Raw genomic sequence first — 27,565 nt, 5'->3', positions numbered from 1 at the left:
GGGAGAAAAAAAATGTTGATGCAGTTACTTGAAAAGATCATTTGTTATTTCTAGGATTGAATCCAACTATATCATCTATCTATAGCTATAGAATAATTAATAATTGTTAGCTTTAATACCTATTTGTTATTCAACATGTCATAAAATATTCTTTAACTTTTAAAGGATGCATTAGTACAAGAAATTTCAGAATATTTATTAGAGAACTAAATGTTTTAAAAACATTTAGCATTCTATTTTTTATGTTAAAATGCAGTTCTGTTTTCTAGACAAGAGTATGCCAATCAGAAAAGGAATATGAGAGTAAATCAGTGAGATATTTTGACAAAGGTTTGTCACTGACAATTATGAAAAAATCTAAGCCATACATTTGGTTGTCACCCCAACAGTCAATCTCTAGTATGTCAATGAGAGACATTGTTATTTTCTTCTCTTGACATTACTGTCAGATGTTAGCATTTATGCCCTAACCTGTTAGTTTACATAACTGCCCTTTTATCTAAAAACAGGGTTAAATATTTCCTGAATTATCATTTTAGTCGCACCACCTTCTGAAGTAATGAGTTACGCTGCTAATTTAGAAATAGCCTATTTTATCATATTTCTCTGGATTTACACTCATGCATGTAAACACATAAATAAGAGGGGGTGAATAACATGCCTTTGCATTCTCTGCAACCTCTGCAAAGAGATCCTAAGCAGCAAAATCTTAGTGTTTTGCTGTGATGTACAGAAATGGAGAAGAGTATTAAACTATATTTAAGAATTTTTTTAAAAAGCCACATACTGGATGATTCTATTTATATAATTTCTTAAAGTAACAAAATTATAGAAATAGAGAACATATTAGTGATTATCAGTAATGGGGAGTGGAGGGAAAAGTCGTTGGGTATGAGTATAAGAGGGCAACAGTATTAAAAAGCCTGTGGTGATGGAACTGCTCTGTGCCTTGACCATATCAATATCTATATCCTGGTTGTGACACTGCCCTATAGTTTTGAGAGATGTTACTATTGGAGGAAGATGAAAAAAGTTACCTGAGATATCTCTGTATTATTTCTTATAACTCAACGTGTATCTACATTATCTCAAAATTAAAAAGTATAAGTAAAAAAATTTTTTTAAATCTTAACTACCCTTCCTAAAATTAGATTAAAAACTCTGAAAGGAAAATTAGAAACAAAATTATCAAGTTGCCTCTAGAAATTTTTAAAAAAATGTAGAAGGAAGCTTAATAAGTTGTTCTTATAACAAAACCTTTATGAAGTACCAAATTAAATTAAAACTTTAAAAAACCATTCTTTAAATATATAAAACATGCCTTTCTTCCAAAAGTCTGCTATCATCGTATCACAGATTTTCACAAAACTGAGTCATTAAACTCTTTTTTTCATAGTAAATTTGTAATTATATTTACCTTCAGATCCCATGATGAAGTGATGGATATCAGGGCCTGTTGACATACGAGGTCCTTGACTGCTTTTTTCTATTATACCTCTAGGTGTTACCATTTTTATATGAACCACCTGTTTAATACAATAAATGATGTAAATTCTAGACATCTGCCAGCAAACTGTGTATGTGTGTATATACATATATTTACATAAAACATTACTTTTTAAAATATTGGGTTAAGTAGTAAATTATAATGTTCTTCAGAATTCTAATGTCCTTTAGTAATTCTTCTTAGACTAAAGGTAAATTTATATACAGCTTTAAAAGAGGAAAAATCATTCTAAGACTATACTTCTCTAGTTTTACATTGAGGAAGTATATTCATCACCTTAAGAATTGAAAAACATTTCTTTAAGCTGAATTTAGTCTAAGATTATCCATACGGCAAAGAACTAAAGGTCTAAGAAATAAGAAATGATCATATATTAACAAATTAATTCATTGATTTATTTAACAATACCTCTGGAGCACTATTCTTCATGTCAGGACCAGCTTTGTATGTCTAGAATTCTAAGAAAAACAAACATTCCTGTCTCAACCCTACTTTGAACCTATCTACTTTCCTCTCTTAGAAGGAAAGAGTGAAGAAAATGAAATATTAATTATGATCAGGTTAAGATTGGGAACAAGAAGGACATGCAGCAAATAACTTAAAGAGGGGGGGAGAGATGTATCTGATAAACATGTGAGATGTCGCACAAGCTGATAAGTGTATTAGGAGGAAGGGACCATTCAAAAATAGCTCCTGAGATCTGAATTAGCAGCAGTTAGGTAAAAATGCAATACATTTTCAGAAGGGTTTTTGACAGAAAAATAATAGTAGTCCAACTATTTACTGTTGAAGGAAATGGGCAGTAAGCAATTCACAAAATAAGAAATAGACAGTGCCAAAGAAAACATTTTCGAAGCATACATTCACTGGCAATTAAACAAATTAAAAACCAAAAAAAAAAAAAAAGAAAGAAAGAAACAAAATCTGGTAAAATAAAAGTTTCTAAACTGCTGTAAGAATGTCAACTGGACAAAATTTATATAGACCAATTTCGCTATACAGATCCAAAGACTTAAAAATATACAAACTGCTTGATCCAACAAGCCAAACTCTAGGAATGTATGCTAAGAAAATGACTAAAGATGTATGCCAGAAATCATACTAAAGAGGATTTTTTCTTTTTGTTTTTTATAACTTTGAAATAGAGAATAATTTTAATGTTCATTAATAGGGACTTGGTTGAATTATCAGTAACAGAGAATTACATGCTGTCTTTAAAAATGATAGTGCAAACCTATGTTCATTTACGTGTCAGTATGTTGATAACATATCATTTAAAGAGCAGAGTAAACACATTATGTTAAAAAAATAGAAATGCACACGTTTATGAATATGTCTAGGATGGGGGACAAATATAAAAGATGTTAAAAGTGGTTATATGTATTTAATATATACAGCATATCTGAATTTTTATACTTCTTTAATGACTGTTTTTAATTGCTTAATTATATTGTATCAAAGTTATGATTTAACAGCATTTCCTTCAGAAAATTTTTTAAAATTAAATATTCACCATAGACTCTATTTCCTTTTGTGCATGTTCAAGATTTTCAGTTGAATTTTGTTACTAGAGATTTCATTTTCTTTTCCCTCTTACTATGTAATTAATTGAAAAGTATAGCACAGAACATTTCATTACAGCAACAGATAATTGCTAAAGGCCAAGAGCTTTGGCTCTATAGCACCAGTGTAAAAGGAGTTAATCAGATATGTTTAGGTAATCCTTTACTGAGAAGATAATCACTAATTAAGAAATATTTGGGTTAGAATATAATTAGAATATCTTGACATGACCTTGAAAACAAATGGAGGCAGAATTCAAGAAGAAAAGTTCATCCCATTGTACAGAGAAAGCACTCAAGACTTCTGAATCTTCAGATTATGATGATGAAAATTAAGACTAAACAATTATCTTTAGATTTTTTCAGTTAAATAAGGTATTAGAATAATTACTTATTATACTTTACATATGTACTAATATTAAAGAAATTAGCATATTCAAAAAGCTTAAATTTTTTCATGTAACCATACAAGTTAAAATAACAATATCAAATTCAGTCAAGTTTTCATAAAAGCAACAAATGTAAATTAAGACAATTTCAGAGGAAACTTTATATTGCGAAAGGAATTTAAGTTAAACACAAAATGCCTAAGTAATTCTAATGCAAATAAATACATGAGAATATACATTTACAATTTGTGGTCCTTAAATCTCTCAAAACAAATGATTAAAATAAAAATTATATGATTTAGCAGAACTAAATGAAGCTGTCTATCAAATAGTCACTAACTCCAAGAAGAATCTTAATTCAACAGGAGAAGGATCAAATTCCCTCCTCTGAAACTAAATTCCAAAATGTGATTTTTTAATGTGCTCAATAAAAAAATAAAGTAAACAGGATAATGTAAATGTTTACAAGATATTGTCAATATACTCACTGTTTTAAAAGCCTTATATTATTGGGCATTTACTATAAAGAACCAATATATTTCATTAAAGATTTACTATTCCTATCAACTAAGATATTGATGAAATTTAGATTTGAAAAACAAAGCTAAACTTAAGGTAGGATACTCAAGTTATGGTTACGACCATTACTTTAATTACACACCAAGGACTTGCTAAAGAGTTTTCATTTTATGTCCTTTATTCCTTATAATAATTCTAGGGTGCACAGATGGTTCAGCGGTAGAATGCTTGCCTTCCATGAGGGAGAACAAGGTTTGATTCCTGGACCATGCACCCAAAAGTGAAAAATAAAAAATTAAAATTAAAAATAATAATTCTAAGCAATGAATCATTATTCTATTTTTATAGAAGAGGAAACTGAATTTTAGAAAGGTGAACAGATTTGTACAGGTCACACAGCCCTGGAAAAGCTACAAATGGACAAACAATACCTAACTCTTAACCAGGCTGCCCATATTTATACTATTATCACACTAATCCTACAGAACTGGAATCAGATCAACTAAAACAAAATGGTGTGCACATAAAACATATGTGTCACATTTAAAACACTTTCAATCAGATTCTTTAAATCTATACAGACAAAAATATTTTCAGAAAAATACACTTTAAATCTCCCGAGGCAACAAAGGAGTGACAATATCACCTAAATAAATCTAAAACTAAAATCTAATAAAATGGAATACTGAGATTCTATGAGACTTGTAAAACACTATGCATGCATCTTACAAACCAGATAGTGAAACATCTACAAAGCTTACATATTAGTCACTTGGAGAGGAGCACCATTAAATAATGACCAGTTTTTTTTCTTTTAATTGTTTCTATTTAGGTATTTAACATTATTATAATCAAAAGGGATATACTTTTTGAGGGGGCTCAGCTATTTAACTCTTAACTTTTAAAGGCTATTGACCATTTAATAATAATCTCTGTATATTAATCAATTATTATATAATAATTCGAAAAAAATTTACCAGATCCTCAATATTGCCATAGATATTCTTTTTCATGCCTGATGCCCGAGTAGATACCCATCCTCCCACAGTGCTGAATTCCATGGAATCTGGTTCATGGCCTGTACAATAACCACTTTCTTTAAGCTGAAAAACAAAAACATATTGTTTTACTAGTGAAATGGTACCATTTCAAACAGCACTCAGCACATTCACCTTTCCCACTTTAAAATTTCCATATGGCGTTGGTATTTGTATTCATTAAAAACTGTACAGCAAAAGAAATACTTTTATCATACTAGCTAAAAATAATTAAGCTTCTGTCTAGTTTTTGTAAAGGTTTTGAAAACCTTTACAAAATTAAAAAATATGAGCCAGAAGACCTGAATTTTCTACAGGTTTTCTAGACAATTGCACTCCTTACACCCTTTTGTTTTAAAGCCAACAACATTCTTCCTACTTTTTTTTCCCCCACAAAGAGACAATTTAAATACTTATCAATATCAGATTTAGGTGCCAACTTTACTTAAACACTATCAATAAATAAAGCATTTAATCTTTTGTTCTCCCCACTCTAATATAATATGCAGTAGGCCTGCAGAAAATCTGAGCAAATTGCCTGCACTTAATTCTCTCAAGGAGTCATGTGTTTTAATGTACAGCCATCTGGCTAGGTTTCCTGCTTGTAATATCATTCTTTATTCGTTATGCAGATCATGCATTCCTGTACATTAAATACTCACTTGTTTCTCATTTTTCTATATTAGCTTGGCTTTGCAATCTGCACAGCACCTGAGGTTGAATGGATGCCCTTTACTGCAACAACACCAAAGCCATTCCACTGAAATCATTTTAAAGATTCAGCCATCTCATGTCAAATGGTACAGACACCACCATCTGCAATACCCATTCTCTACTGCACGCAAGCCCATCAATCTGTGTTGACCACTTTGACAGTCATCGAGTAAAGCAACTGCTTCTCTTTTTCAAGTAAGCCATGCAGAGATGTAGAATGTCAGCAGTATTTGTATCCACGTATTTAAGTATAGCATGAAAGCTGTAATCCAAAATATGAGAGCCCACTGAGTTAAATATAATTGATTAGGTTTTACAGACCCTCAGATCAAATTTACCTTTTCTAATTTTATTGCTAGGAGAAAGGTTTTAAAAGACAACAATTGTAACCTAAGATATTTTTCACCAAATGTTCAATACACTTCTTTATAAGAAACAAATAACCACATACATAAATACCTTAAATATATGATTTAAGAGGTTAAAATGAAGATTCTCAGACCATTTATATCAACATTCCCAATCTATATTCTTTATTATTTTCTCTAAAAAGATGACTGCTATTCATTTTCTCTGAAGAGAAGAAATGGCATGCATAAAACCCTTAAGATGTGCTGTGGTAGGCACTGACCAGTGCTTTCACACATTATCCTGACAAAACAAACCTCCACATTTCTAATACAGAAGCAGATCATTAAACACTCATTAATACATGAACTATTTCCAGCCCTATATCCAATGTAGGAATACTGTTAATTTGCCTATGTCTGACAAGTTCTTCATTACCTTCTCTAATTACAAGTAATTTTACTATGTGCCAGGAACTGTGTAAAAGCAATAAAAAAAAAAAAAAGGGCAGGAGGGTACAGTTCCTGTGCTCAAGGAGCTCTATGTAGCACACCAATTTAAATATGCTTCTTTGTTAAAAGCCAACCAACTTCCTGCTACTTAAGTGTAATAGTTAAGAACCTAGATTTGAGACTTGCCTTTTGTCCCAGCTTAAAAATCTGCATACCACAATATGCTAATTTAATGAGAAGCAATTCTTGGTACAAAGCCAGTGTTTGATAAATGGTACCAATGACCATATACATTCAGCTGCTACCTCTTCTAAAAATCTGTGTTGGTTTTAGTGCCATTAGCTTTAAAAAAAATATGAAGAAAGGTCCACAGATTTAGTCATACACTTAACCCAATATTCTTTTTTTAGTAAAATAAAATGGCCTCTTTGCTCCATGCTACACTAGGTAAAATAATAACTATATTTATCAACCACTCACTATGTGTCATGAACTTCTAGGGAACAGGAACTTTATTTTACTTCTGTATCCCCATTTAATACTGAAACAACAAATATTTACTGTCAATTATGTGTTGAGCTTCAATACACCATTAAAAAAACAGATCTAAATTATGGAGCTAAAACTATATATATAGAGAGAGAACTGAAATTAACAAACATAGTTAAATTATACAGAAACGTTAGAAGCACAAATGAAAAAATAAAAAGTAAAGCAGTAAACTTCCACTGAAAGCAGAATAAAAGGGACTACAGATTTACCCTCCCATCTGAAAACAAACTAACAAAATATATACATATAAGAAAGGAAAGTTTTCAAACACTGTATATAAGGTAACAAAGGGCCGCAATTCCTAAGAGAAAGCAAACAAGGAGATAAGCATTTCAATTGCCCAGCTTAGTACTTTGAGAGCGTTTCCAGTCTATAACACAGGGAAAGAATCCAGGTGGAACTTGGTAAATACCAAGAGTTGATGAAGAGATGGAGTTAAGAGTTATGCACGGGAAGCAAAGACATCTATAATTTACAGGTGAAAGTACTAAAGAAGAGAGAGCAGCACAGAGAGAATTATGGAGATCAGCAGAGGATAAACCTTGAAATTCAGCATATGCAAGTGAGAAAACTATTCAGAGCTGGAGAAAACATAATCCAGAAAGTTTAGAGAACATTGCCAGCACTCACAAAGGACCAGAAATATTACCTGTTCTCAGGAGCCAGATTGGAAAAATTCTTAACTCACAGGGCATTCGGGAGAATACTCAGGAAGGAGAAAAATTAGCCTCAGTCTGCACCAAAACTAACAAATCACAGAGCAGGACTTCAAAGGAGCAAACTGTTTCCAAATAACTGTACCCCAGAATAAAATTAATAAATATTAATTTCAATAATTACATTTGTATAAATTTATATAATATTATAAAAACAAAAAAAACACTCAAGATCCCACAAGATAAAACTCACAATGCTGACTCTAATAAAAAATTACCAAGCATACAAAGAAGCAAGAAAATACAACCAAAAAATGAGGAGATAATCAATACGAGGAGAATAATCAAATCAACACAGAACTAACCCAGATGTCAGAATTAGCTGACAAGGATATTACAAGTTATTATAAATGTATTCCATATGTTCAAAAAGATAAGCAGACTCAGAGAAGACATAAAAAGACCTAAATCAAACATCTAGAGTAGAAAAATACATCTGAAATAAAAATACACTTCATAGGATTAAGAACAGAGTAGGCATACCAAAATATAAGATTAATGAACTTCAAGACATAGCAAGACACTAAATGCGAAAAAAAGAGAGACAAGAGTAGCAGTGAACTGTGGGACTACTTCAAGGAATCGAATATGTGATTAAATAGCTGACCTAAATCTTTGCAAATCTGATGAAAACTATAAACTTACAAATCAAAGATGTTCAACAAACTCCAGGCACAAGAGACCGAAGAAAACTACTCCAAGGCTCATCATAAACTGCTCAAAGAAAATCATAAAAGCAGAGAGAGAAAAAAAGACACAATATATACACAGGAACAAAGGTAAAGATAACACCAGACTTTCGGAGAAGATGGCGGCTTAGTAAGACGCGCGGATCTTGGTTTCTCCTCCAGAACAGCTACTAGGGGAGTAGAAACGATACAGAACAGCTCCCAAAGCCACGAGAGAGATAAAAAAGACAGCGTACCCCATCCTGGAACGGCTGGCTGGCTGAGAGAACCCTCTCTGGTGAGATCGTCGAGGGGTGCGGGCTTCACCGGGCGGGGCGGCAAGCGGCCGGAGTCACTCACTTCCCCCTTCCCGGGCCGGCTGGGAGAATTGGACAGGCGGTCCCCTCAAACCACGGCGGCTGGCGCCCACACCACGCACGGCCCCCCGGACCAGCTGAGAGAATTGGATCGGAAATCCCCAGGCCGCGGAGAACGGTGACGGGGGGGGGCCCTTCCAAACCCGTGACTCCCCGGGAATGTGCACTCTCCCGGGCAGGCCACTGCGGCTGGCGCCCTCCCGCCACGCTTGGCGCCCCGGGCCGACTAGGAAATTCGGACGGGCGATTTCCCGGGCTGCGGCGGCCAGCGACCCTCCCCGCGTTCGGACCCCGGGCAGGCTGGCACTCTTCCAAGCCGCTTCGGCTAGCGAACCTCCCGGACGGCGAGAGTTTTCCAAAGTTAAAGGACCCACAGCACCTTTTACTGGTGGGACCCACAGAAAAACGTGTGCCACGAGCGCCACCTACTGGGCAGGATAAGAAAAACAGAACCCAGAGATTTCACAGAAAAATCATCCAAACTTTTGGATCCAACACCCAGGGAAATCTGTCTAAATGCGCATATGCCAGCAGAAGATAACAGATCACGCTCATTCAAAAGCTTCCTAAAAAGAAAAGTCCAGGACCAGATGGCTTCACATGTGAATTCTACCAAACATTCCAGAAAGAATTAGTACCAAATCTCCTCAAACTCTTCAAAAAAATCAAAGTGGAGGGAAAACTACCTAATTCATTCTATGAAGCCAACATCACCCTCATACCAAAACCAGGCAAAGATATTACAAAAAAAGAAAACTACAGACCAATCTCTCTAATGAATATAGATGCAAAAATCCTCAATAAAATTCTAGCAAATCATATCCAGCAACACATTAAAAGAATTATACATCATGACCAAGTAGGATTCATCCCAGGTATGCAAGGATGGTTCAACATAAGAAAATCAATTAATGTAATACACCATATCAACAAATCAAAGCAGAAAAATCACATGATCATCTCAATTGATGCAGAGAAGGCATTCGACAAGATTCAACATCCTTTCCTGTTGAAAACACTTCAAAAGATAGGAATACAAGGGAACTTCCTTAAAATGATAGAGGGAATATATGAAAAACCCACAGCTAATATCATCCTCAATGGGGAAAAATTGAAAACTTTCCCCCTAAGATCAGGAACAAGACAAGGATGTCCACTATCACCACTATTATTCAACATTGTGTTGGAGGTTCTAGCCAGAGCAATTAGACAAGAAAAAGAAATACAAGGCATCAAAATTGGAAAGGAAGAAGTAAAACTATCACTGTTTGCAGACGATATGATACTATACGTCGAAAACCCGGAAAAATCCACAACAAAACTACTAGAGCTAATAAATGAGTACAGCAAAGTAGCAGGTTACAAGATCAACATTCAAAAATCTGTAGCATTTCTATACACTAGTAATGAACAAGCTGAGGGGGAAATCAAGAAACGAATCCCATTTACAATTGCAACTAAAAGAATAAAATACCTAGGAATAAATTTAACTAAAGAGACAAAAAACCTATATAAAGAAAACTACAAAAAACTGCTAAAAGAAATCACAGAAGACCTAAATAGATGGAAGGGCATACCGTGTTCATGGATTGGAAGACTAAATATAGTTAAGATGTCAATCCTACCTAAATTGATCTACAGATTCAATGCAATACCAATCAAAATTCCTACAACTTATTTTTCAGAAATAGAAAAACCAATAAGCAAATTTATCTGGAAGGGCAGGTTGCCCCGAATTGCTACAAACATCTTGAGGAAAAAAAATCAAAGCTGGAGGTCTCGCGCTTCCTGACTTTAAGGCATATTATGAAGCCACAGTGGTCAAAACAGCATGGTATTGGCATAAAGACAGATATATCGACCAATGGAATCGAATAGAGTGCTCAGATATAGACCCTCTCATCTATGGACATTTGATCTTTGATAAGGCAGTCAAGCCAACTCACCTGGGACAGAACAGTCTCTTCAATAAATGGTGCCTAAAGAACTGGATATCCATATGCAAAAGAATGAAAGAAGACCCATACCTCACACCCTATACAAAAGTTAACTCAAAATGGATCAAAGATCTAAACATTAGGTCTAAGACCATAAAACAGTTAGAGGAAAATGTAGGGAGATATCTTATGAAACTTACAATTGGAGGCAGTTTTATGGACCTGAAACCTAAAGCAAGAGCACTGAAGAAGGAAATAAATAAATGGGAGCTCCTCAAAATTAAACACTTTTGTGCATCAAAGAACTTCATCAAGAAAGTAGAAAGACAGCCTACACAATGGGAGACAATATTTGGAAACGACATATCAGATAAAGGTCTAGTATCCAGAATTTATAAAGAGATTGTCCAACTCAACAACAAAAAGACAGCCAACCCAATTACAAAATGGGAAAAAGACTTGAACAGACACCTCTCAGAAGAGGAAATACAAATGGCCAAAAGGCACATGAAGAGATGCTCAATGTCCCTGGCCATTAGAGAAATGCAAATCAAAACCACAATGAGATATCATCTCACACCCACCAGAATGGCCATTATCAACAAAACAGAAAATGACAAGTGCTGGAGAGGATGCGGAGAAAGAGGCACACTTATCCACTGTTGGTGGGAATGTCAAATGGTGCAACCAATGTGGAAGGCAGTTTGGCGGTTCCTCAAAAAGCTGAATATGGAATTGCCATACGACCCAGCAATACCATTGCTGGGGATCTACTCAAAGGACTTAAGGGCAAAGACACAAACGGACATTTGCACACCAATGTTTATAGCAGCGTTACTTACAATTGCAAAGAGATGGAAACAGCTAAAATGTCCATCAACAGACGAGTGGCTAAACAAACTGTGGTATATACATACGATGGAATATTATGCAGCTTTAAGACAGGATAAACTTATGAAGCATGTAATAACATGGATGGACCTAGAGAACATTATGCTGAGTGAGTCCAGCCAAAAACTAAAAGACAAATACTGTATGGTCCCACTGATGTGAACCGACATTCGAGAATCAGCTTGGAATATATCATTGGTAACAGAGACCAGCAGGAGTTAGAAACAGGGTAAGATAATGGGTAATTGGAGCTGAAGGGATACAGACCGTGCAACAGCACTAGATACAAAAACTCAGAAATGGACAGCACAATAATACCTAATTGTAAAGTAATCATGTTAAAACACTGAATGAAGCTGCATCTGAGCTATAGGTTTCTTTTTTTTTTTACTATTATTATTACTTTTATTTTTTTCTCTTTATTAACATTCTATATCTTTTATTGTTGTGTTGCTAGTTCTTCTAAACCGATGCAAATGTACTAAGAAACGATGATCATGCATCCATGTGATCATGTTAAGAATTAGTGAATGCATATGTAGAATGGTATGATTTCTAAATGTTGGGTTAATTTCTTTTTTTCCGTTAATTAATTTTAAAAAATTAAATAAATAAATAAATAAATAAATAATAGGGTGCAACAAATGTTAAAATAAATTTAGTTTGAAATGCTAGTGGTAAATGAAAGCGAGGGGTAAGGGGTATGGTATGTATAATCTTTTTTTTCTCTAATATCGTTTTATTTCTGTTTCTGTTGTCTTTTTGTTTCTTTTTCTAAATCGATGCAAATGTTCTAAGAAATGATGAATATGCAACTAAGTGATGATATTAAGAATTACTGATTGTATATGTAGAATGGAATGATATCTTAATGTTTTGTTTGTTAATTTTTTTTAATTAATAAAAAAAGTTAAACAAAGAATAAACGATTGTCATTTTAAGCTTCTAAAAAATAATAATAAATAAATAAATAAATTCAGTTTGAAATGCTAGTGGTAAATGAAAGAGAGGGGTAAGGGGTATGGTATGTATAATCCTTTTTTTCTCTATTATTGTTTTATTTCTTTTTCTAAATTTATGCAAAAGTTCTAAGAAATGATGAATATGCAACTATGTGATGATATTAAGAATTACTAATTGTATATGTAGAATGGAATGATATCTTAATGTTTTGTTAATTTTTTTCATTAATAAAAAAAAGTTTAAAAAAATTTGTATGGAAATGGAGAGACTCTGGAATAGCCAAAACAACTTTAAAAAGATGACTTTATACAAAGCTACAGTAATCAAATCAGTGTGGTACTGGCTAAAAATGGAAAAACAGATATGAGACATATATATGGACAATGGATTTTTTATGAAGGTGCCAAAATTAATTCAGTGAAGAAAAGACAGACATTTCAACAAAATGTTATGGGAATAATTAGATATCAGTATGTCAAAATATGAATCTCAATCCATGCTTCCCACCATACACAAAAATTATCTCAAAAATTTAGATCTACATGTAAAACCCAAAACAATAAAACCTCTCCAAAAAAATAAGGGAAGAAATCTTGGCAACCTTGGATTAAGCAAAGGTTTCTAGATATAACTAACTACAAAGAAAGATCTATAAAATAAAAAGTTGGATTTCATCAATATTAAAAACATCTGCTCTTCAAAAGACAGTACAGAGAATAAAAATAAAGCAACAGGCTGGAAGAAAACACTTACAAAGCATATCTCTGAAACAGGGCTTGTACTTAGAATATAAATTATCAATAATAAAAAGACAACATAATTTTTTCCAGTTCCTTTTTATTGTTAAGCCTTTTTATTTTTTTTTGCACGGGCAGGCACCGGAAATCGAATCCAGGTCTCCAGCACAGCAGTCAAGGACTCTGCCTGCCGAACCACTGTGGCCTGCCCTAAACCTTTTATTTTTAAGTAATTTCAAACTACATACTACATGTTGGTTTTTTTGTTTGTTTGTTTTTTACATAGGCAGGCACTGGGAATCGAACCCAGGTCTCCAGCATGGCAAGTGAGAACTCTGGCTGTTGAGCCACTATGGCCCGCCCTACATATTATATGTTTATAAATTAGTAGAGTCCCAAACTAGTGATTGATCATTACATTTTAGGCATTTGTCTTTTCAATCCTGTTGGAAGTAAAAAGTAGAGCGGCAAGCCAAAAGTACAATAATGCTAGCAACTTAATTATACCCATATCATTATTCTCAGCAAAGATTTTTAATTCTTTATGTGGCTTTGATCTATTGTCTATTGTCCTTTCCTTTCAATCTGCTGAATTTTCTTTAGTATCACAAATAGGGCTGGTTTAGTGGGGACAAACTCCTTCAGTTTTGTTTATCTGGGAATGTCTTAACTTCTCCCTCATTTCAACCTGCAAAATTTTCTTTAGTATCACACATAGGGGGACAAACTCCTTCAGTTTTGTTTATCTGGGAATGTCTTAATTTCTCTCTCATTTTTCTTCATTTATTTATTTTTTGCATGGGCAGAACCAGGAATCAAACCCGGATCTCTGGCATGGCAGGCAAGAATTCTGCCGCTGAGCCATTGTTGCACCACCCCTCCCTCATTTGTGAAAGACAGTTTAGCCAGATATAGAATTCTTAGTTGGTAATATTTTGCTTCCAAAACTTGAAATGTGTCATCCCACTGCCTTCTTGCCTCCATGATTCGTGATTTCTGATGAGAAATCGGCACTTAATTTCACTGAGGTTCCCTTGCGCGTGACATGCTATTTCTCTCTTGCAGCTTTCAGAATTCTCCATTTTTGGCATTCAACAGTTGATTATAATATGACATACTGTATGTCTATTAGGGTTTAAACAGTTTGTTGAACATCTTAGATATGCATAATCCTGTCTTTTGTTAAAATGGGGGCATTATTCAGGCATTACTTCTTTGAACATTCTTTCTATTCCTTTCTATCTTCTTCTAGGACTCCTACATTGTATAAATTGGTACACTTGATGGTATTGCAGGTAGCAGAGAAGCTAAGCCTTCCTATAATTATGCCTAAGAGTTACTTCCAGAGAACTTCTTTTGTTGCTCAGATATGGGTTCTCTATCTCACTAAGCCTAACTATGCAAGGAAAATTATTACCCTCCCCACTATGTGGGACATGACATCCAGGGCTATGAGTCCCCCTGGCAACATGGGCCAGGACTCCCAGAGATGAGCCTGGCCCTGGCATTGTGGCATCAACAAGGCTTTCCAAACCAAAAGGGGAAAAAGAAATGTAACAAAATAAGGTATCAGTGGCTAAGAGAGTTCAAACAGAGTTAAGAGGCTATTCTGGAGGCTATGCCTATGCAAGCTTCAGCCAGATATTGCTACTTGCCATGGCTTGGCAACCACCAACCAACATCATTCCTGTTAACCCTAAAGAACACCAGGGCTCAATCTGAGATCCTACAAAAGTTGCATGTACTAAGTTTATTTTTCAGAAACCTAAAACCTTCAGATGGTTGCCAGACCAGATAAGTCTTGAAACCCAAAGGTGCCAGTCTCTCCAAGAACATCAACCAGTTTCACCCCACATTGCCAACACCTCTTTTCAACATGAAAAACAATGTGCATAGCCCAAATACCCCTAAACATGGGGGGAAGGATCAAAAAAGGAGGAGTTATAACAGAGAAGTTAAGATTCAATAAATGCGTAGGACTACTGAACCATTATACTGATATTCATTTTGGTATCCAGTGTCCTGGAGCAGTTAGAAGGAAAAATCTGAAATTGTAGAACTGTAACCCATACCAAACTTTGAAATCTGTTCTATAACTACTTGTTAAAATTACTTTGATAATTATTGCTTTTTTGTAAATATGTTATATTTCAGTTAAAAATGTTAAAAACAAATAGCCAGAGATTTAGTAAATCTGTAAACAAATTCCCCAAACACATAACTGACATTTTAATCATTTCCCTTAAATTTAATATATATGAAGAGCAATGCAATTTGCATGTTAAAGAGATGAAAATCTGTACTACCCAACTACTACATTGCTGTCATTTTAAAACTTCTAGAAGGAAAAACTATCAGGGAGCGTTTAAACAGGACACCTGAGCTGAAAAGAAGTTTAATAAGGAAGAACTTGAACTGGAATCAAAAACACTGTAGAAACTATGTTATAGTCTATTAGAGGCACAAAAAGAAAGTTCTATATTGGTATTTAGGGAAATGAAGTAGTAGGTAAAATAGCAGAAGTTCTAGTCTAGGAAAATGTCATTTAAATTTGAAGGAAATATGTTCCTTGATTTTAATCCTAACCTGGAAATAAATTAAAATACCACATCAAATGCTACAATAAAGGATATAAAATTAGAGACATAAAAGGTCATCCTTTATTATTAAAAAATCATCACACTGCTAACACCTCATTAATGGAAGACTAATCAGGACTTTTGAGATTTTTTTCATTAAATACTATTATTTTGCCTACTGAAGCGCCTTATAAACTATAATGATTAACAAATCTAGTTACCTTGATTTATAAAAAATCTTGACTTACTGAATATCTTCAACAGTACCTCAACAAGTATGTTTTAATTTTATTCTAATACTTTATATTTTACTACATTAAATAAAAAACAAAGGTAATAAAGTTTAATAATTATCTTCAAAGCCTTTTACCCAGAGCTGATCACAAGTAGACCAAACTCAAACAACTGGAGGCAGGAACTACAATGAGAAAAAAATGCACATATAAATTTTCTAAGAAAACAGCCAAAAAGCAAAACTCAATAGGAACTGCATTACAGTAAAAGTATCCTCACTGTCCACAAACAGCTGTCATTTAATCTCAAAATTATAAAAGCAGTGAGGTATTTGTCGTAAGGGAAATTTAAAATCCTAAATTTGTAACAATCTGTTTTGCTTTGATACCAACTTAATGTCAATAGTATACACAAATTATGTTCCTCCACCTCTCCATCTCCCACCTTTATGTAGTTCTTGTCAAAAATTTACATGTTTAAATATCATGAGTCCAAACCACTAATTTATCATCATACTTAATGCCTTTTACGTATCGGGCTTTGCTGGTCCACTGCCAACCAAATCTGACACTTTTAGCCAACAAAGCTGTGGATTTTCACCCTGTGCCCCAAATTTGGTCCATCTCTCCTTGCAGCAAAGCTGCTGGTTTTCATGGCCTGCTCCAAACTGGTAAAAAATACAGTTCTCGTCAAAGGAGTGTAGGTTAGGGTGGAAGTGCAACTGGAGTGGAACAATGGGAATAGAGGAGTCTCAAAAAAGAATGTTGCAGACTCTGGCCATTCTGATCCATAGCTCTAGCAGCTTTTCAAGAATAAATAGTTCACAAGTTGTTATCTGCCTTTGGTTAATTTCCAGTGCTTTTGACTCTTTTTTTCCAGTTTTATACTTGTTTTTTGCAAAGAAAAATCACTGACTTTTCTCACCATCTTTCTGAAGTCCCTCCTCCAGAGTAAAACATGGTAAAAATGAAAAGCTGGACATATATTTAAAGATGTTAGCATAAACTATCTTGATTCAGCCCACAACCTATTACGTATAAAAAAAATCTATGGAAACAACAAAGGTGAATGAGATGTGGATTTCCCAGGAATTTAGGGGAAACACATATTATAAATTATGCACCTGGTACAAAGTAAAAGCTAGACTTTGAAGGACAATAGAACTCAAATTAGGGCAATAGAAAGCGGGGGCAGACAGCAAGATTCCACATAGTTCAAATAAACTAAGAAATAAGCATAGTATCCAGACTTCATATGTGGATTTACCTACTTTAAAGTCCATTTTCTACCTGACACAAAAGAATATGTGAAAAGAACCAGGTGGAGAAATAGTTAAAACTAAAACAGGGCTCAATGATAGGTTGGTCTACATTTGATTGGTAATGAGGAGCAAGTGAAGGTTACAAGCAGAAAAAGAAATGACCAACAAAAAGGTTCCAATTATTCTTTAAGAATTACCTTGCTAGATAATAATAGAGAGAGAATTAAAAAACAATATGTTGTGGTTACTTAGACAAATTATAGAAAAATTATTTTAAACTTCTTACAATTATGCATAGCTATAGAAATCAAATCCACTTTTTTGAATTATAACATAAAAGTAATTAAAAGAATAGGAGGCTTCTTAAATTTAAGCGTTCTTGGAATTATGGTAATTTTTAGGCTTGGGATCTTAAGCATAAGGAGTCATTTCATTTCATAATGGTAAAATGTTGACTCACTGTAGTGTTACTAGACACACTGAGAAGAAAGGCAAGACAACAAAAATAAGGTCATAATCACACCACTTATCTATGTCCTTTTAAAGAGTTGGGAATAGGAAAGGGTTCTGTAACCTCAGTAGAACAAAGTGGTCAGTATATCACCAACAAATTGCACTTTCTAATTTTTATTTATAAAAACTGAGTTAGTCATAGTGACAATGTTTGAGGTTGAAGGAATCAACAAATTTTAACAATTACCTGCTTAGAATTCATGAAAGGAACTTAAAGTTTACCAAATTCTCATTAGGATTAAAAAAAAAAAAAAAAAGACTATTTAGAGTCCAAGAATTTCCCTAACTGATGAGATGAGCACTTTTCAATAAAATTATGCATTGAAAAATTCAATGAATAACAAATACCACCTTTTACTTAGTTGATCAAGTTTATCAAGTTCTAATAATTCTATGACCAATGTTCCATTTTGCCCCATTTCTATTACTTTATTTCAGATCACCATCTATTCTTGCCTGAATTACTGCAGCAGTCTCTTAACTCATCCTTACATGTCTCCATCTATCCTCCACACAGAAGCCAGAAACGTCTACTTACACAGGTGTACTATAATGAAAAACTTGGTTTTCGTCCCAAATTCCTGGGAAGGAAATCCCTGAATCTTTAGAATTTCCAGTGATAGGAGTGAGTTTGTTAAACCTGATAACACAGGTACTAAGAAGATGACAGGGTGGGGCCAGCCACATGGCAGTCATAGGGTGTGGGTTGGTCATACCACAAAGACCAACCAAATGCTTAGGGGAATGGGATTTTGAGCCAAGTCATTACCAGCCTACCTCCCTGACCTCTATGAGGGGAGGGGGCTGAAGATTGAGTTCAACCATGTGAACAATGATTCTATCAGTCATTTCTACTTAATAAGTTCCCATATAGACTCACGACACTTTAAGCTATGAAGCACTTCAGTGACTGAGAAGATACATCTTTGTGCTGGGAGGGTGACATGTTCTGACTCCACACAGAGAGACCATGAAAAAGCTTGGGTCTGAGACCCTCCCAGACTTCGCCTTACATGCTTCTTTTGGCTTCTTATTTGTGTACTTTTACTGTAATAAAACTATTAACATAAATATAATGAGTGTTCTAGAGAACTATTGAACCCAAAGTAGTAGTGGGAACCCTGAATTTGTAGCCAGGTGGTCAGAAATTGGTGGCTTGGGCCCCTGAACATGTGACTGATGCCTAAAGGGGAATCCTATAAGGACTCTGGCCTAATTCCAGGTCATTAGAGTCAGAGGTAAATTGAACTGAGTTTCTGCAGTTTTTGTAGTTGGTGTGAGAAACTTCTGCAAAAATTACAAAAGGTAATTTTTTAATTCATAAAAAGGTCCTTTATGAATCTGACCTCTTCATGTTTAACTGGCTTCATGCTTAAAACAGTTATATCCAATCCCACCAAATACATAAATACCCAGAATGTGTGTTCTATCATCATACACACACTAGGCTTCAGCCATATTCAGCTATCTGCAGTCTTCCCCAAAATAACAGCTCCCCTTAAAGCCTCTGCTCATGTTCCTTCCTCTGTCTGGTTTGCCCTCTCCTTACCCATTTCCTTGTTTGCCAACTCCCACACAAACTGAAGTGTCATTTTAAATGACACATCCTCAATGATAACTTCTTTTTTTTTTTTTTTAAACCACGCTCTTTGCATTCTGGGATAAATCTCACATGATTTGGTGCATAATTATTTTAATATGTGGTTGGGTTTGATTTGCTAGTGTTTTTTTGAGAATTTTTGCAACTATATTAAGAGGGATATTGGTCTGTAGTTTTCTTGTGATATCTTTTTTTTTAATTGAGAAATCTTCACACACATGGTATACATGGTATACAACTGATGGCTCACAATATCATTACATAATTGTGTATTCATTACTATGACAGTTTTTTAGAACGTTTGTATCACCCCACAAAAAGAAATATGATACCTTCTTTAGCCACTGTTTTTCTCTTTGCCACATTCAATGTGTCATAACACCTTGCATTTAGCCCTCATACAGCAATTCTTATTCTGAATCATAATTGTCTACTTACTTAACTTTCTCTCCTAACATACGTAAGCTACCTGAGGGTAGAGAATGGTGTCTTACTCACCATCATGGTCTTAGCACTTTTCTCAATGCCGGCTCATAACAGAAACTAAACAAATTCATTGAGTGAATTCTGAATATATTATGAAAGGTACTTCATTCAGACAGAGGACACACAGCAGTTTTTATAACCTTAACTAAGAAAGAAACATACCTGTCGTTCCAACTCTTGTCCAGTTATGCCAGCCTCTACATGAGCTGTAAGATTGTTTTCATCAACCCACAGGATTCGGTTCTATGGCAAAGGAAGAAAGAAATCTGATTTCCATAAACTACTGACATTTTTCCAAGAAATAAAACTTCCTAACTCAAAACAACAAGTAACAAGACAGTAATTAACAAAGTAGAGCTTCCATGCCCACAACGGGAAAGCTTTACTTATCCCTGACTATATAACATGACAAACATAATAACAGTGGCAGTATTTTATCTAAGGGTTGATTAAAAACATAGGCCCCGTCTTTGGCCCGATATTAATTTGAATTAAAACTCCATCTCTTACTTTAGGTACCTTATTAAACTGCCTAAACCAATTATGTCCTCATCTGCAAAATGTGGATAGTAATAATACCTATTAACAGGGTTGCTGTTAGGTCTGAATGAGATACTGCAAGTAAAGATCTTAGTATACATAGATACTCATTCTACAAATACTATCTGTACTATTCTTAGCATCGTATCTACTTTAGGAATATAGGAAGACAGCCATAACAATAGAAAAAGATACCTGCATAGACATCTGTATGTAGTAAATGGCACTCCTCCTTTAATTTCAATCCAAAATAACATCAGAGACCCCAGACAGAAAATAAAATACATCTGTGCCTCATTCTCAAAAGATGGAACCAAATATGATCTGGATCAACTTACCAAATATATAACTTCAATAAAAAACTGTTTAACATTTGATCTAATTTTTAATTTTATATTTATATTCATATTCATATATATATACATCTTCATGACTACTTTCCACCATTAAGAGCATACTCTTTCCCCCTTTTGACCTAAAAAACACATCATCATCCATGATACATTCTTGCTAAGAAAACTAAAAGAAAAAGTTATGTCTGAAACTAATCAAGACTTATACCTAACTTGCAGTTTAGAGGACATACAGAGGCTAGAGAAACAGTCATATGACACCAACAAGAAACTACAGACAAATTAAAAATTTGATGAAATAAATTTAAAATGAAATGGACAATATAACCTTTGTCATGATAACAAAAGGCTGAGTCAAAAAGAATGTTTAAACACAAAGCTATCTTCAAAATCTTCTTAAATTATCATATACCATTTGTGAAGTGTCCAAAGAAATAATCGTTCTTGTCTCATCTGCAGGACACATCAGCCCACATGAAACACTTGTTCCTCCTGCCAAAAAATAAGAGGAAACAACTTTATGTTTAAATATTTCATTTTTCAGCTACATTTCTAAGGTTAACCCTAATACAGAGTATATAGATATGCCCGATAGGAAAGTATTTCTACTTTGCAAAATATAATTTGCAAATGTCAATACACTAAAAGCAAACTCACTTCTATTTTACATGGTGTGCCAAAATGAAGAAATAATATGGAGCTGAAAGCAAGGGTATATGGCTCCATCCCCTGGGTATGGCACACTCAAGGGGAGCCCCTAGCAATTTGTGGAACTCCAAAAATATGATTAGAAAAGTTCTAAGCTAATGATAACTGTGGCAAGATAGCTTAAAAGAAAAAACAGGCATCCTATAAAATTAGAGATACCACTCTCTCCTTGCTACCATACTAATGATTCATTTATCATTAACATAATTTTATATTCCCTATATAAAAAAAGACTTTAACAAATTAGATTATAAATTGTTTGAATTAATCAGATTATGCAATGTTAAAAAAGTTCTTATATTCTCTAGTGAAAGTGATTTTACTACAAAGTAAATAATACACACAAGAATTTAAACAATGTATTACTATTTTCCCTGTGACAAATCCTTTTCAATTATCCATAAAGAAAATTACAGTGTCCTTAGTTCTTAACGAGATCAATATCACATATAATAATAATATCTTAATTGGTACAATGATGCATTTGGACAGAAATCATGTGGAAGTTGCCTTGGTTCAAGGTAAGAATTACAGAAGGTATGGATCTATGAGGCTTAGCTTAATTTTACAAGTTAAGACCAGGAATTGTCAGTAAAGAATAGGATGCCTGAGATTAGTAACCACTATTTGCTTGTCACAGTCATTTGAAATCAGAACAAAATAAAGGCGGCATTGTTGTGCCTTATTTATATAAATTCAACAAGTAAAGATTAGCTAAAAAGGGAAATCTGGACTTTCTGGATCTGTTGGTACCATTTTCATTCCACCAATGCCAATTTAATCAGTGAAGATAACTTTCTTTGGCTCAGGTAAGTTGTTAAAATAATGTAGTGGATAAAAGAACAAAAGAGATCAAATTCACCTTAAAATTCAAAAGCAATGTTGGTTTTCTGTATTAAAAGATATTGATTTGGTCATAATTATACTGGCTGATCTTTTACTCTATAGATTTCTTCTCAAAAGTTTACATTAGATATATTAAGTTTGAACAATAAAATTTTCTTCATAAATACACAGGTTGGAAAGTAATTAATAAAGCAGAAACATTTTCTTGTCTAGTCATTAAATCATGGCTTCAACTAGGATTCATTCATTCAAGAAGCCATGAAATAAGGGTACAGTTTAGTTGGATCTCAGGTCAGCTGAATCTCAGTTTAGGTGGCTCTATGTAGGTAAGGTGCACTAAAAAACAATTTTTTATAATAATCATATCATAATTACAAAATTGTTCATTTTCAGCAGGAGGACACACATATTTAAAATACAAATATTTTAATAGATCAAATTTACATCACATTAAATTCAAAAGGCACAATACCTACCACCAATTGGTATGATACAAAGGTTATATTTGCATGCAAGATTCACAATCTTAACTACATCATCATGACATGCTGTTGAAAAAAGGGAAAATAAATTAATCACAAAGGTATGAATAAAATCTGGGTAACTGCAAAATGAGAGTATATAAAGTTTGTTGGTATCAAAACTTTCATTTATTCATTTATTAACACATTAAATAACATGTTGAAGGAAATAATTTATTTTTTACATTTGCATTTTGAAATAATTTCAGACTAAAAAACATTGCAAAAATTGTACAAAGAATTTTATTCACCTAGCATCTCCAAATTTAACTCTTTATCTAACTACAAGTTCAATTATCAAATGCTAATAACTGCTCTACAAATTTATTCAAATTTTGTCAATTCTCCCACCAATGTCCTCTTATCTAGACTAGGAAAAAATCTGGGATCACACCCTGTATTTTAGTTGTTACGCCTCTTTAGTCTTCTTTAATCTGAGACTGTTTCTCGGTCTTTGACTTTCATGACCCTGAAGCATATTAACCAGTTATTTCACAGACTGTCCCTCAATTTTGTTTAGTATGATGTTTCACCATGAAATTAAAGTTACACATTTTTGGCAAGAATTCCACAGCAGTCATTTCGTACCTTTCTCAGTGCATTGTATCTGGAGGTTAGGTACCACCTAACCAAACGATGAAAGTTAACATTGCCAAATGTGAGACATACCTTCCTCATTTCTCTAATAACATTACCAAATGTAACACATACCTTCCCTCTTGTCTCTAATACAAGGACACTATATTTTCTCTTGAAATTAAAAAGTATATTGTGGGGTGATACACAGACTACTTAAACATCATGTATCATAGTATACTTTAACCCACTAATTTTAGCATCAATTAATGATTTTTTGTTTTGTAAACATGTTAAAAAAAACACAATATAGTACAAATAATTTTTTTCTATTCTAAATAACTCTTTTTCAGTGTAAAAGTTATATAAGTAACAAAAACCTGATGGGAAGAGATGCAAGAGATGCTATTCAATTCAATAGGCAATGGGACATTTAATGGAAGTTCTTAGGGAGGAAAATGACAAAGGGAATCTTTTACAAAGATTAATCTCCTGAAAGACGATGAGAGGGCTTGGAGGAGGAGAAAGAGACTTTAAGCAAGAAAAACTACGCAAAAATCCAGGTATTTAGTTGATAAGCATTTGAAATTGGGATGCATAATTGAGCATCTGTTTATGAAAGTAAAAATACCGTTCTATAAAAGTTGTAATCATTTATCGGGTTTCTTATAGCTAGGAATATGTCATTTATATCACTCCATTTATTTCTGAAAATCCACTCTCAAGCTTTCAGATTAAGTTTATAAAGGATATTCTTTATGGTAAAAATGTTTACTAAATGGAATACGTTAATCATTAGCTAATAAAACACCCAAAGACGTCCACTTAAAACTTCTAACAAGGCAAAATGACTTTCCAGGAATGTCACCTCATCAGGAACTTTCCTAGATCATGTTATCTGAAACAGTACTCTCGTATCCTACCACTTACCCTTTTTTCTTACCCTCTATCATCTTACTGTGCTTTATTTTTTTTTTCAAGACTCTTTAGCACCTAACATACTATAAATTTATTTGTTTATTATCTGTCTCCTCTCACTAACCTGTATGGCACCCAAGGACAGGCACTTTCGTTCTGCTAACTGCTCATCCTCAGCACCCTATTAACAGTGCCAAGCATGTAATTCCAAAGCCTCATTTTTTCAGAATCTAGGCCTCTAAAAATAATACATAAACATATTATTACTAAATTAAATAAGTAAATTTTATAAATGTATCACTAAAGATTTTAATTTTTACAAGTGCACTTACCAGACAATACAAATTGTGGTAGTGACTAATTACTTGTCCAAACTAAATGTTAATGTGAAGATATTCACAATGTGTAAAGGATGACTACAAACTAGGAAAGTTATATATATATATATATATTACAAATCCTTACCCTGAGTCAAGCCTAATCATCCTATTAAAGTAACATGGAAAATTCAAATAACAGCAAGACTTACACCAAACTCTGACATCTGTTCTACAACTAACTGTTGTGCTGGGCTTTGAAATTTATTGCTTTTTTGTATATATGTTATTTTCACAAAAAGAAAAAAAAAGTCAATTGTGATAACAAAAAAATATTTATTCCTTCTAGCCTCCTATATTCTGGAGCAGCTAGAAGGAAAAATCTGAGATGATGGTATGGTAGCCCATGACAAACTCTGGGATCTGTCCTGTAACTACTTGTTGAAGAGTGCTTTGAAAACTATTGCTTTTTCCTTTCTTTGCTTTGTATATATGTTATATTATACAATAAAAAAAAGTTAAAAAAAATTACAGCAAGACTTACAGACTACCATAACGAGATTTTCCATGTTCTAATATGCATGTCAAATATACATACACATTCACAAATACCCAAACAGCAAGACCTCCATTTTATGAAATATCCTACATTTAACCACACTGTTTCAAAACCTGCCCTTGTACAAAGAAATATTCGGACAATATCACCAATATGAAATTTACGTTAAGGTTAAATAAAGGTCTCAGTGAATTAACAGTCTAATGGAAAACAAACTATCCCCAAGAAGTATTTTCCTGGAAGATTCAACAGAATAAATAAGAAGCATGATCCAGCCAACAATATACTATTCATGTATATCCCTGAGATATGGAACAAGATGTAGAAGGGAATATTTTAGAAAACTTAACCTCTCAATAGTATATGGGTGGTTTGGAGGACAAGAAACTTGAAGCATAGATATCTTTAATGCTGTTACAAAAATCCAGTATGCACTGATAAGGGCCTGAATTATCATTGGGACTGGGGGTCTGGGGGGAAGAAAAGTCACGAGAACCAACCAAACAGGAAGGATTTTACAAAGCAAAGAATCTTTTGTGCAATGAATAACTCCAAGTGCTTCTTAAATATGGATTATTTTAAATGTTTGAGATTTCTTAAAGCAAGATATGAATTCCCACCATGGGATTCTCTCAATATTTTGATATTCAAACTCACAAAGAAAATGCATACAAGACATGCTTGAAAATTCTACTTTCATATATGTCAAAGAATTATTCTATTAGACTTCCTATGGGGAATGAAATTGATAAATTTCACTTTCAAGTTTTTTCATTGAAATATGGAATAAACTGTCCCTAAATCTTGGTGGAAAAGTAGTCTTGAGCCACTAAAACACTGACAGCCAAGACAAAAATGTTTCTTCTATTTGAGGACAATTTTTATTTTTCTTAGGAAAAGCTGAATTTCTATACTAAACTAACAAAGACAAAAGATTTTTTTTCTATTACAAATGGATAGACAGATATATATCACAAGTATCAAGAAAGGGATTTCATCTCTGCTTAATATGCTCCTGGGATTTCCTCCTGCTTATTGCAACTCTCTCCTATTCCCATATTAAAGTATGATTTTTTTTCCCTCAAGAGTAGAAGGGTCACATCTAAGAACTGAGAGTCCATGAATAAGATAATTTATTAAAAAACAAAATATATACTCCTTTTATAGACACTGAAGAGGAAAGAGGATTAGAAGAAGATCAATAGAACGTCTTAAAAAGGCAATCATGGACAGCTGTAAACAATAGACCTGTTCTGCTTTAAATTATCTGCTAAAAGAGATGGGTATAAAAATCATATACCCTTAATGTGCTTAATCATCACTAAGAGCAAAATACCAACAGGAAGCACACCCATCCTCTATATCAAGATAAATCTCTGCATGAGATGAACTTCTCAAGACTTACTTACTCATTTCAAAGACAGTATGTATAGACATACATATATAATTTTAAACACTTATTTAGTCATTTAAACACCATGATATTTAGCCCTTAATCTGAGTCAACAAATTAACACTATTAGTTTGATGCAAGGAATTACAAAAAGTTTCTATACATTTGAATATATCACTGAATGACACAATTTTCACTAAGCTTTCAAACGAACAAAAAATACATTTTTCTATTGACCTTCCAATATGAATATTTACATTTAAAATCATTAACATTAAAATCAATCATAAACAACAATACTTCAGGACGATCATATCAAGATTTCAAGACCTTTAAAGAACTCTTTAAAACTACAGCTATCTTTACTTTTTACATCTCACATGTTAAAAAGTATATACTTTCAATTCTAAATTTACTTTAGATTTAACAATACTAAATTAATGATATAGAGAAAGGAAAAAACTTACTTGGCCATAAAACAATATCAGGAATTCGCTGAAACATTCCTTCCCTGAGCAAAAATATCTCTTGAAGACAATGACCTATTTGTGGTTTAAAAAAAAAATGCAGAAACATCTTAAATACTAGGGAATTTTTAAACTAAAAATAAGTAATGTTTTTATAAAATAGCTTACCATGAGCTCTAAATACTCGATCATCTGCTTCTTGTGAATATGAAATATTAGTTTTTTTAAGGTCATGAAGAAAATCTTCATTTACAATAGATGGAGGTGTATCACTAGGATTTAAGGATGCCTAGAAAATAAAATTGATTTCTTTGACTTATTTATA

The 27,565-nt window shown here is 33.5% G+C and overlaps 1 protein-coding gene across 3 annotated transcripts in view; it reads right to left on the bottom strand.

Moving 5' to 3' along the window:
• AGPS (alkylglycerone phosphate synthase) overlaps nucleotides 1-27,565 on the bottom strand; it is a 211,460-nt gene that overhangs the window by 128,607 nt on the left and 55,288 nt on the right. For all 3 annotated transcript variants that reach the window (XM_077154266.1, XM_077154267.1, XM_077154268.1), the window contains 7 exons: nucleotides 27,409-27,529; nucleotides 27,241-27,315; nucleotides 22,966-23,037; nucleotides 21,348-21,427; nucleotides 20,205-20,285; nucleotides 4,955-5,080; nucleotides 1,418-1,526 (listed from right to left, as the gene is read on the bottom strand). In XM_077154266.1, coding sequence (XP_077010381.1) covers nucleotides 1,418-1,526; nucleotides 4,955-5,080; nucleotides 20,205-20,285; nucleotides 21,348-21,427; nucleotides 22,966-23,037; nucleotides 27,241-27,315; nucleotides 27,409-27,529 — 664 coding nt within the window. The remainder of the gene's footprint in view (nucleotides 1-1,417; nucleotides 1,527-4,954; nucleotides 5,081-20,204; nucleotides 20,286-21,347; nucleotides 21,428-22,965; nucleotides 23,038-27,240; nucleotides 27,316-27,408; nucleotides 27,530-27,565) is intronic.

Source organism: Tamandua tetradactyla, chromosome 3, assembly GCF_023851605.1.
Source record: "Tamandua tetradactyla isolate mTamTet1 chromosome 3, mTamTet1.pri, whole genome shotgun sequence".
Lineage (NCBI taxonomy): Eukaryota > Metazoa > Chordata > Mammalia > Pilosa > Myrmecophagidae > Tamandua > Tamandua tetradactyla.
The sequence above is the reverse complement of the archived record's forward strand: the minus strand, read 5'-3'. Positions and strand labels throughout refer to the sequence as shown.